Raw genomic sequence first — 12,779 nt, forward strand, 5'->3', positions numbered from 1 at the left:
CCTTCTGGGCCATCAAAACCTGTCTGTAACTGTTGCACTTTTGAATGAATAGTAGTAATTTGAGAAGTATTACTCATTACATTCATTCGATACTGATATACGAGGTCTGGTCAAAAGGTTAATTTTCATTTCTATCGAAAAATATTTATTTATTCATCAATTTCTTTTATGTTTCCTCCAAAGTAGTCCCTCCGAGGTATAATACACTTGTGCCAGCGATTTCTCAAATCCAGTTGGGCATTTTTGGTATGTCCTTTAGCTCTCTTAGCGATTCGGTTTTAATCTTCTCAATCGTAGCGAAACGCCACCCTTTCACTGCTGAGAAAGCTCCAACGTTATGGATACAGAGGAGTAACTCACAAATGGTTCGATTCCTACTCAATGGGACGGACGCAAATGGTCAAAACAACTCAACTTTCAAAAAAAAAGGGAAATTCACTAGGTTCTGTGTTAGGTCCCATTATTTTCTCATTATTATTAAGGGTTTTTTAATTGGCGCGGGTAGATTTTGGCGCCCCGTGACGGCCATTTTGTTTAGGTGACATCTATCAAATCTTTTGTTTATTATTCAATTGTTCATGCCAAATCATCATGGCAAGTAACAGGATTGAACAGCACGTTCAAATGATAAAACTTCATTATCAAAATGAGCGTTCGTTAACGCAAACGTTGCGCGCATTGCGCCCATTTTACGGTAGGCGTGGTGGCCCTTCACAGTCGACTCCTTAACGTTTGGTGGCCAAATTTGAGACGACCGGTTCAGTAAACAATCAGCCAACACCCGTATGTTCAAGGAACGCAAGATCGGCCGAGAACATCGCCGCGGTCCCTGAAAGTGTACAGCAGAACCCGAGGCAGTCTATCCCTTGCCGTGCACAAGAACTCGGCCTTTCGCAGACTTCAACTTGGCGAATTTTGCATCGGGAATTGGGCCTACACCCGTACAAGATCCAACTGACCCAGGAGCTCAAAGTTCATGACCATAGACAACGCCATTTGTTCGCTGACTGGCCTTCGAATCGTTTGGAAGAAGACCCCAATTTGGGCCAAAAAATCATCTTTAGTGACGAGGGCCATTTTTGGATGAATGGCTGTGTTAACAAGCAAAATTGCCCTATATGGACCGACACCAACCCACGCGAGGTTCAACAGGTGATAATGCATCTTCAGAAAGTTACCGTTTGGTGTGGATTTTGGGCCAGCGGCGTAATTGGTCCGTACTTTTTTGAAAACGACGTTAGTGAGGCGGTCACCGTCAACAGCAAGCGCTGCAGAACGATGATAACTAATTCCTTATGGCCCAAATTGAACCATATGGACCTAGACGACATGTGGTTCCAGCAGGACGGCGCTACGTGCCACACAGCAAACGCCACGATTGACATTTTGCATAAACGATTTGAGGGTAAGGTTGTCTCTCGCAGGGGTGATATGAATTGGCCATCAAGGTCATGTGATTTGACCCCGCTAGACTTTTTCCTGTGGGGTTTTTTGAAGTCGCAAATAAACCACAATCGACCGATGCCCTGAAGGTGAACATAACACAGGCCATCGCTCAAATTCAGCCGGATCTATGCGGAAGAATCATTGAAAATTGGACCATTCGGATCGGTGCCACCGTAAGAAGCCGAGGCGGGCATTTGAATGATATCATATTCCACACTCAATGGCATACATGCGCCTTTCACATAAAAAAATAATTTTGTCAATACCTCACACACAGCTTGTTTTATTCCATTTCAACATATACCCGCCCTTATTGAAAAACCATTTATATTAATGACCTCACCAAGCTTTATATTTCTGGGAAGTTCACCTTATTTGCAGATGACACTATCATACTTTAGAATGATAAAAACATTTTGTAAGTTGCACAAAATAATCTCTACCGACTTGAAAAAAGTCAAAGATTGGTGTTATGGAAACATTTTATCTGTTAACATGACTAAAACAAATTTAATATCATTTAGATGCTCAATCAACGAACTTTTTTTTGAAGACAGATTACTAAATTTCTAGGAGTGTTCATTGACCAGAATTTAAAATTTGTGTATCTTGTTGAACAACTCACTAGAAAAGTCTCCTCTGGGTGTTATGCGGTTAGAGTGATTTATATAGTATTGGGGTTTAGTACTGCAAAGATGGCGTACTATGCACTCATAGATTCTCACTTACGCTACGGAATACCGTTTTAGGGACCATGCAGTCCAACTTCATTCAAATCTCTACTAATTTTACAGAAAAGGTCAATAAGGTAGATATATAGGAAACCTTAAATTAAGAGACTCATGTAGAACCTTCTTCAAAAAACATAATATTCTAACGGTAGCTGCATTATTTATACTGGAATCTGTGTGTTTAATAAATAAGAATATATTAAATTTTGCTGCATCCTCTTCCCATTATAACACCCGAAACAGCAAACACACTCTGAAACTCACTGTGCCAACTAAAAACATCAACAGAGACGCCATATTTTACAACGGTGGAAAAATGTACAATCATTTGCCTATGATTCAGGGGTTCCTCAAGGATCAGTTTTGGGTCCCTTGATTTTTCTTCTGTACGTCAATGATTCACCAAATTATTTGAGCACTGAACACATTTTTTTGTACGCAGATGATACGACAATCGCCATAGATGCCGAAACCCCAGAAGAACTCGTGTAGAAAATTAATAATTTGTCGAAAGAATTTACTGATTGGTGTAGTGACAATTCCTCAATTGTCAATCCTGACAATTAAGGAATTGTCAGTTTTATTCTCGTACAAAAATTTCAAATGATTATTTTGTTCGCTTGAACAACAAAAATATATATTTTTCGGATTCAATAAAATTTCTGGGCACATATTTAGATGTAAATTTGAAGTGGAATACACACGTTGATCAGGTGTGTAAGAGGCTCAATAGTAGTTATTATGCAATTTTGCAGCTGAAAAATATATTCACACTAGAGCAATTAATAAATGTGTACTCTATTATATTCACATATTTCTTATAATATTGTCCTATGGGGAAGAACGGCCAACGCTCGCAGAGTTTTCATCAGTCAAAAAAGACTAATTCGTCTAATCTTTGGCTTAGATTACCGAATGACGTGTAGAAATCATTTTAAAAAGTTTAAATTACTGACAGTACCATCGATCTACATTTATAAAGCTGTAACATATGTTGAACTCAACATCAAGAGCTTGTCAAAAAATTCTGACTCTCATGACTATGCTACGAGGCATGGTGACTTATTTAGAAGTATAAAGCATCGTACATCACTTTACGAAAGCAGTCCTAAATATAATGGAATACGATTTTTCAATCATCTCCCAAGTGATATCAAAAACGAAAAAAATATTAATAAATTCAAAACAAGTTTGAAAAAATATTTAGTGGAGTCCTGCTTTTATGACATTAGTGACTATTTTGCTAATTCCTAGTTTTTTGTATTTGTTGTTTGCTTGTTTGTATGGACGATATGTTTAAAGTAATATAGTTATATGTTCATCGTATTTATATGTCGGTCGGTCGGTAGCCACGCGGTTCGGCGTGGGTGCTTTGTTCACTCACTCGAATTGACTGCCGTGTTGGTCGTTGGTTCAAGCCCTAGTCTGAACGATCGATCTTCACTTGCTATCGTCCAACCCGTGTTAGGAATCACACGTTAAAAGGTAAGACCTCGTTAATCCTTAGCTCGCACAAATTTCGACTATATACATTTTATGACTTGTCCTATATCATGTGTATGATCTTAAAGGATGAATAAAGATTATTATTATTATGGACATAAGATCTGCCAATATAAATGACTTCTGATTCAGGAATTCAGTCAAATTATATGTGTCTGATAGACCCTATTTGGATGAATATTTTAACGATAGCTTTCAATTGACTTACTCAAATGTTTTGTCTTTATTTATTAAGGAGCTCCTAAGTTATTACTTTGTATGTCTACTCTTTTATAAACTTGACTTTTTCTCTTTTATATATACATATCTTTTATATCCTCCATTTCAACATAGTTTGTACCCATGCACCATTTTTATTTCATTTGGTAAGTATTGCATTTTTTTAAGTATTCACTCCCCAGGCTTTGTCTACAAGATTATGTCTTATGATAATGAAGCATATTATTATTATTATCTCGATCTTGGAAACAGGAAAAAGTCGCAGGGGGGCAAATCTGGTAGCCTACAAAATTACGAACAAGCAATGACGAGTGAGCAGGTGCAGTATCGTGATGCATAAGCATCAAAATATTTTTTCACACAACCGGATGTCTTCTTTGTACTGCTTCTCGAAAGTGGCGCTTAACTTCCAGATTATACTCCTTATTGACAGTAAGACCTTGTGATAATACTGTGCACTACCATATATCCGCCAATCGTAACCAGTTTTGATCTTTTGAAGCAAATCTGGATCGCCGTTGAACGTCATTCAACAAATTCGAAGCGATGCTGATGCAACGGTGTTATTGATCAAAATTCAGCAACTTTGGAATGAATTTCGCTGCCACACGCTTTATGTCCAAAGTTTCCGAAAAAATTTCATGGCATGAGCCGACTGATATGCCGACATTCTCAGCAACTTCTCCTATAGTGATTCGACGATTTTCCATAATAATTTTCTTCACTTTCTCAACATTTTCATCGGTTGTTGATGTGTGGCGGTGTCCTGGGCGAACTTTGTCATTCACATATTCTCGACCTTCTGTGAAAAGCTTGTACCACTTGCAAACATTTTTCTGACTCAGAGTACAATCACCGTATGTCACTGTCAACATTTCTAGTGTTTTTGAGCACTTAATTTCATTTTTCACACAACATTCCATGTAAATTCTTCGATCCTTTTTTATCAATAGCGGAAAATCGACGAACACGAAAAATACTTCTAACTTGTTTGCCTCTCACCAACGAACCAAACATGCTAAAGAAAAAGAGATAGCGCTGTTTCTCTGAAGCGCTAATCTGATATACGTAGTCTGCTAAATTTGAACATTCACCTTATTTTTTAACACGTACACATAGACTTATTCTAATCTATTTATTTCGTTAAAATCTTGGTCTTACTCTCCGCATGAAGAAAGATATATTTGATCTAGTCCATCGAAATGTTACGATTTAAGGATCGAATATTGCATTTTTTAGAGGACGCAATTTAATTTTTGCGGGACATCCTTGTGTTATTTTCTCAAAATTTCTATTGACACTCGATTTTGACTCTATTGAATTCGTTTCAGTCCATTGAAATGTTACATAAGCTTTGCATTTTTTAGAGGACGCAATTTTATTTTTGGAACATGTGTGGGGAGTCAATAGAAGCTTAACCTCAAGTTTGTGAGGTCGCCACCCTTGTCCCCCGGTCATCTTGGAAAAAGTGGTGAAAACACTTTTCGCGATATCTCGGAAACTAAGCGTCTCACTAAGAATGTGTAACGTCATAATTTGTAGCAAATTGTATTGCCTACAAATATGTTCACATAACTTTCTGTCCGGAATTAAAAATTGAAGAAGTTATAAGCAAAAAAGTGAGAAATTTTTTATAAAAATTTCCTTTTTGGCTTTTTAACTTTTTTTCATACATTTTACAAAAAAATTACTTCAGACCAATCTTGTAGAGCGCTGTTACATCGCTCCAAAGTTGTCCGGGTTCGTCAATGCTCATTTGAATCCGGTCGAAACGAAATGTTCAACTTTTTATTGAATTTTTTTGTTAGTTGTTAATAAATTCTCACAAAATTGTTGTTCAACTCTGAGCTACCAATCAATAAGATATTTGTGGGAATATATGAATCAAGAAGTTTAAAGTTTGATGACAATGATAGAAAAACTCAAATCTGAAAGAATATCGTGAATCAGAGGTATTGTGAATGCTATTTGAATTAGTGGGTGTTGAAATTGATAACCGTTTTTACACACTGATTTTTTTGTATTCCACTTATTTCCATGTTACTATTTTCGAAAAAAGAATTGTATTTAGTTGTCAATTATCTTGTCAATAGAAAAAATTACTATTTCGCTGAAACCTTGAATTATTAAACCTTTCAATAATCATAACATTTTGACGACCGTGACAGTTTCCATGAAAAGAGATGCACGCTTTAACATGAATCCTGAGACCACATGTTTTTGAGCTTTACGTGTGGCTAAAACTGTGTATTTTTTTTTATCGATCGAATACATTTAAGCATTGTGAATTTATTCACGGATCAATAAATTATTCGTTTGCCATACCGTAACAACAATGTAAATACTGAATCATAGTTGCACTACTCACCTTAGTTTTGAAAGAATTTTCCTAAAATCATTGAACTTTGACGAATGGAAGAATAAAAGCATGAAAAGTATGATGGCCAAGAATTCGGAATTCACCAACGAAATTTTCAATTTTTTTTTCAATAGAACAAGGAGTGGTAATTGCAATGAGATAAGATAAGAAGGATTGTACACGTTTACAATCAATGCCTTTTGGAGACTCAGTCGTTCATTCATGACTCATTGTTTATAACAATATTAAAATTTCAAATTCTGACTCATGTTTATATCATGAATATTGTTGATGACACGCATATGATTGTTTCAGGAGCAGAAGGGAAATATGATTTGCCCTTCAATTATACAGTGTGTGAAAGCCAAATGGAATGAATTCATTATTTCGGTTACTATACTAGAAAAAAATACCGCAATACGTCAGATATGAATTATAATTTGACATTCTTCAACGTAAAAATGCCACTCCTAACCCCCTTCGAATGACAGGTACAACCACCAATTCTTCAAATGGGAAGGAATGCATATTGGTATCAAGTGTTTCAATAAAATAAGAGATTTGATAGATGTGAATCTGAATGGCATTCTATTCAAAAATAAATTGAAAAACTTTCTTCTTGAAAAAGTATTTTATAATATTGAAGAATTTTATAATTCGTGATATCTCATAATTGTAAGATTGAGTATTGTATGTACAATTTTTCTGGTTTGTTTGCGATTAACAATTTCTTTGTAGATTACCTTCTTTTCTTTCTTGACTAGTCTGATAAGTGCTATGTATATGTATGTATAATGCCTTGTATAACCTTTGATTGATGAATAAATTCTATTATTATATTATTATTATTATAGGTTTGTGATATATTGTTTGAAAGGTCTCTTCATTCTCTATTCAAAAATGTTATCGCTTTCAAGTTTATTGCAAAAATTAAGATAAAATAAATCGAAATCATGTGGTTAACGAAATTCGATAAAATACACTCAAACATTGAAATGTAATGCAAAACGTAATAAAATGTAGAAAACGAAAAAGAAATATGGATGTTAACGAAGTAAATGTTCTAAATGTTCACCGCGAACGTCTTGGCATCATCCTTATCTCAAATAAAACTGTCTTTCAATATTATTCAATATATCAAACGGGACCGACCTAATCGCATAACGATTCAAATCTGAAGGTTTAGTTTTGTACACATTGCTCTTTACATATCTCCATAAAAAGAAATCTAATGATGGAAGATCAGGTTATCGCGTTGGTCATTCAATCGATCCCCGCTTCCCCATTCACCGATTGGGAAATGTTGTATCGATGTATTTCCGGACATTAACTTGATAATGTGGTGGTGCTTCATCCTGCTGAAACCATAACGTATTCACTGAAACTTGAGGATTTCCTGAATCAGGATATGAATTTGCTAAACATGGAATGACATCATTTTGAAGTAGTGCCAAATGATTCAGTTGCCTTCAATGGAAAAGAGACTAATGATATGGTTTCCTACAATCCCTGCCCAAACATTAACCTTTTGAAGGTATTGTGTGTGTTATTCTCTCATCCAGTGAGGATTTTCCATTGAATAGTAGCGTCAATTTTGCCGTTTAGCATGACTGTTAAGAGACAAAATATTTCTCAACATGAAGACTCTGGATCATACACTGTAGCAGTTCTGTATAAAGTATATAATAATGGTAGACCTATAGAAGGTACGAATATTACAATGTGCTTATTTTGCAATAGTGATTATGCCAGTCAGGAAGTATGAAAGCTCAAAAAGTATGTTCAAATCGAAGAAAAATGTTTGATACGTAAAAACGAATGTTTAATTTGTTTACATACCTGTAGACTTTGCAAAGCTTTGATAAAGTACTTCATTTCTACTGGGCGGCATTTTCCTATTTGGTGTTCTGAATTAAAGAAAAATGAACCACCAATAATTTCTCAAAATCATTCACAAAATGAACCTTGCAAACACTAGTTATCCAGGTTGAGTGCCAAAATGATGAGAGAATAGTAGGAGTGGGGAAGGAAGGTTTTGGCTTCTACTTCTCCGTCTTTATGCAAAAAAATGTGGGAATGTGGAAAAAATGGGCGGATCTCCACCAAAAACTTTCATTCCCAAAAATGTTATACATGGTTTTTTGTTTTTGTGGTTTATCTGCCACTAAAGTTCATAAAATTCGTAGAGTGTCATTAAATGCAAATTGAAAATTTGCGGATCTCTTTCCAAAATCACGATTCATCAATAATGAATCAATTGACGGGGAAAAAAGACTGATTTTGCCGATATAGACATTATAAATTATAATTATAAAATTAAGATTCTGATAGGTGTGAATTTTTTAGTAATCTAATCACAAACGAATTGAATTTTTAGATGATGGGCTGTTAGCAGTTGAAAATGCTAATAATTTCAATGTTTTTTCTGGTTTGACTGAATTTTTCATTCCCAACTTGTGCTTCTGGCATGAAGTGAAACGATGATGCAGAAGATAACGATTCAGTTGCTGAAACGCTTTTGTTATCACTATGACAGTGAGTAAATAAATACAGGCGTTATGAAATATTTCAACTTTGGCTTGAAGTTTTCACTATTTCATTGAATGATCTGCAATTGGCAAGAACTAGGTTCGTTTTGTATACCAAAAAATAGCTTAGTATTATGAAATTTGAAGAATCAAATTAAGCTCCATCCGAATGAAAATATCTTGGTTTAATTGAGGGGGTGCAGGAAATGAATGTCATTTCTCAACACATCATGCATTCCCCATAGAATCTAGTAGCAGTACAATATTCAATATTCAATAATTATGTTCAGACTTTTATTGAAAACCACGTTTATTGTTGCTTTCCAATGTTTGTCAGTATCAGAAATTTCTTATTGAACAATAGTCAGGTTGAAAAGACTGATCTCAATATATTGATACCGTTTGCTTTTTGAATTTAGGAGAGGTAAGGGTTTACAGAATTACAGAGTAAGATCATTCCATGTGTGAGTGAAAATATCTCATGTCGACTGGATGTTTTAGGTATTTCATGGAATTTTGGAAAGATATGTTGTTTATTAACACCAAAAAAATAAATTTAGATGAAACTTCTTCACCAAAACATTGTAACAATTCAATTTGTCACAGTTGGTTACTTGTAGATGAAATTAAAAGAGGATCAAATAAGTAGGACAGCCTGTATGACACCAATGGTACATCGTATTTAGAATAACTGCATTATGCAGATGTCTATAAAATTTTATATTCAGCAAAATCAAAAATAGATGATAGGAGTATTCACTATGCAACACATTTCCACTTTTCACATGACAGAAGTTTCTCTACGAATTATTTGAAAAATAAAAAGAATTCATTCAACCATACCCCAATCTTGGAATCATTCAATTCGAATTATTGAGGTTCACTGGTATATCCTTTTTTATTTAAACCCATGGCGTTTTGCAAATTGTTTCTGCTGGAGAAATACGAGAATCAATAAGAGGACTTTTGTTTCCGAGATTCGAAGAAGGAATTATCAAAAAACTGTTGAGTGCATAAAAGAAATTTCCAGTTGCTGAATTTGATACATATTTTATGGATTTGAGAAAAAATTCGAAAAACGAGTTTTGTTAAATGCGAAGTATCTCAATGGATTAATTTTGAAAGTTAAATATTAAATCTCACTTTGAGGCCACACATGGTTTATAAATGGAGTCCACAATTTTTTAACTATCAGGTTTGCAGATGATTTTGGCAAGGTGTGACATTCGTTTTTCATTTCTTTGAAAAGTAACATTCAAAGCTTGAAAGATCATATATAATTTATCATTAAGATATATATTTATGGTTTAAAGCATGATCATACGGATGCAAATGCTATGGCAATTACTAATATTTATTTCCTATGAGGTTGATACTTCATCTATTTCGAATTAAGATTGATTTATTAGTTAATTAATTATGTATAGTCTAAATTTTCACGTATGACCTCAAACTTATTGGCGCCCTTTCATTAACTGAAAACAATTTCAACCTCTGGATTTTTGTTGTTAACTCACGACCCATTTGCTCTCAAAAAAATACTGAGAAACCGTAGGCACAGAGAATACCCAGAAAAAACGTGTACTTTCAATTCAATCCAAAACTTGGTAACTGAAATATTTTTGTGGATAACAGCGTGAAAGAAGTTAGATGATTTAGTAATAATAATAATATAGCTTTCATTGCCCAACAGTAATACAATTTATAGAGCAAATTGTTAAAAGTTGGTAGAATGTTTGATGTAAGTATTTATGATGAATAATTTGAAGTATAAATAATCGTGTAGATATGGAATAAGAATAATGGAATAATGACGATATATGCCCCTTCATATTCTTGAATGCTCAATGTTTCTATTTGAAAATAAACATTCGTTCTTTTAGAGTAATAATCAACATTCCTATGGAACAAGAAGAAATGATTTCGTGCTTCCTATACATAGGTTAACTATAACTGAAAAAACTCTTCATTACATGTCAATATGAAGTATAATAAGTATGTAATAAATATGAAGTATAATAAGTTAATATGAAGTGTAATAAATTATCTAATCGAATCAAGGATTTGAAGAGCATGAATAAATCTAAGAAAGAAATAAAAAAATGAATAACGTTTTCAAAAAACATTTCATTGTGAGCGTTTCACTAAACAATTTAAAAAACGCAACACGTGTTTCACCATACAATGGCTTCTTCAGACGTGTCTTTACTAACTATATTCTACATATTCAATGCCTTATGTCCTTCTGCTAAAAGGTGATTTGCAAATGTGGAATTGGTATTTCTATTCACGAAACTACTTCTATTCTCTTTAATTCTTCAGGGAAATGTTCTTACTGCTAGGCCAATACACAGTTTTGGGCAAGAGCCACAAACAAGTCAGCCTATATACTCCTGATCTATCCGACACCGAAGATTTGTCTCTATTGTTTCAAATAAAATTACTCAGACTATTATTCGTTCTGTGAGCTACGTTTACGCATTCTTTCTTCAAAAACCGGCAATATTATTGGTTGGTTCACCCATATATGACAATGACTTATAACTGACGTTATTGCATCTTGAATTTGGGTAGACCAGGTCCAGTTTTTTTTTGAAAGAATGGAGACTATAATACTCGTACATACCTTATAACCGTTGTTAACCGCGATTTGTTTGATCAAACTCAGCTATTTCTGGAAATTGCTCTCAGACAGTAGAATAGTCCATAGTCTTTGAAGCATACTATTGAATGCAGCGACTTTATGCTGATAAGGATGTGTGGAAGAATTATGTATGATAAGGTCCGTGTAAGATGGTGTGTAGAAAATTGCAAATTCATGTCTAATGTTATTTTTTGTAATGGTTGAGCCAAGGTAATTTAGGTAATTATTCACCTCCCTCTCAGTGGTGAATTTTATTGACGGGTGGATGGAATTGGCATATTCAATGAACCTGCCTAACTGACTATCTGTACCAGTAAAACAGAGTAAGATATTATTTACGTATCTGTACCAGTACAAGAAAAAAATTGATAGATTTCGAACTATATTGTGTTATCATTTCAATATATCGCCCAATTGAATCAAGGATTTGAAGAATATGAATGGATCTGAAAAGAGAATTTCAAAAAATAATAGATTTAAAACCATATTGTGTTAATTTGAACCAAAGGGAATTATAGAAATGTATATATAAATATATAACATTTTGTTTTATTGACATTAATTCATGTTGTCTATGTACAAGCTGTTATAGCATATTTTTGAAATGAAGATTATCATCATTATTATAATTAATCAGTTAAATTCGCTATTTTCTCAGTGAATCAAACGTCTAACAATCGAATCTGTGATATTCAAAAATGCAACACTTACACTCAGTTTCATCCTGTTCGTAGTGTCCAGAAATAAATATTCGAGTATTCCACTTATTCCAGTATTAACCAACGTTGTATGGGAGGAAGAACGCACTTCAAATGAGATAAGAGATGCACACTGTATCGAAGAACTACGGATTTGTTACTAACTGAGTCGGTATCAGTGGCACATTAAATAAAACATTAATGTTATATTTATTTTATTTGCATTCGATACTGAGTATTCTGTTGTCCATGCGGAGATATCGAGGGGCATAAACAAATTTCCAAATGATGAAAATAACGAAAACAAATACGTCCTTATTCGTGGAATGAAATGAGTACTAATTAGTGTGGTTGGTGATTCTCAAAATATTTACCGTACTGGTAAGCTGACTATCAGATTGAACTCTTTATCTAGGATTTGATAATGTCTTGTTTTTGTGCCCACTCACAACGCCACTGTTATTCCAACAGACAAAATCATTTGATGCAATGACAAAATTCATGTTCACATGTCAATTTATTTCAAGTGAATTGATTGAAATTCATTTGATTGTTTCAAAAGTTTTATCCGTTCTTATGAGCCGACTTCAAACTGTATTATGTCAGAGAAAACTCATTCAATTCAATTTGAATAAGCGCCATTTGAGTCAG

The 12,779-nt window shown here is 34.1% G+C and overlaps 1 protein-coding gene across 1 annotated transcript in view; it reads right to left on the bottom strand.

The window, feature by feature from the left end:
- LOC111510847 (uncharacterized) overlaps nucleotides 1-12,461 on the bottom strand; it is a 35,618-nt gene extending 23,157 nt beyond the window's left edge. Inside the window, exon 1 of the mRNA XM_074179114.1 lies at nucleotides 12,142-12,461. Coding sequence (XP_074035215.1) covers nucleotides 12,142-12,153 — 12 coding nt within the window. The 5' untranslated portion in view covers nucleotides 12,154-12,461. The remainder of the gene's footprint in view (nucleotides 1-12,141) is intronic.
- Nucleotides 12,462-12,779: the final 318 nt, after the last annotated feature.

This window comes from Leptinotarsa decemlineata, unplaced genomic scaffold (assembly GCF_025532065.1).
Source record: "Leptinotarsa decemlineata unplaced genomic scaffold, Ldec_3_MD MMD2_tig00004307_RagTag_RagTag, whole genome shotgun sequence".
Taxonomy (NCBI): domain Eukaryota; kingdom Metazoa; phylum Arthropoda; class Insecta; order Coleoptera; family Chrysomelidae; genus Leptinotarsa; species Leptinotarsa decemlineata.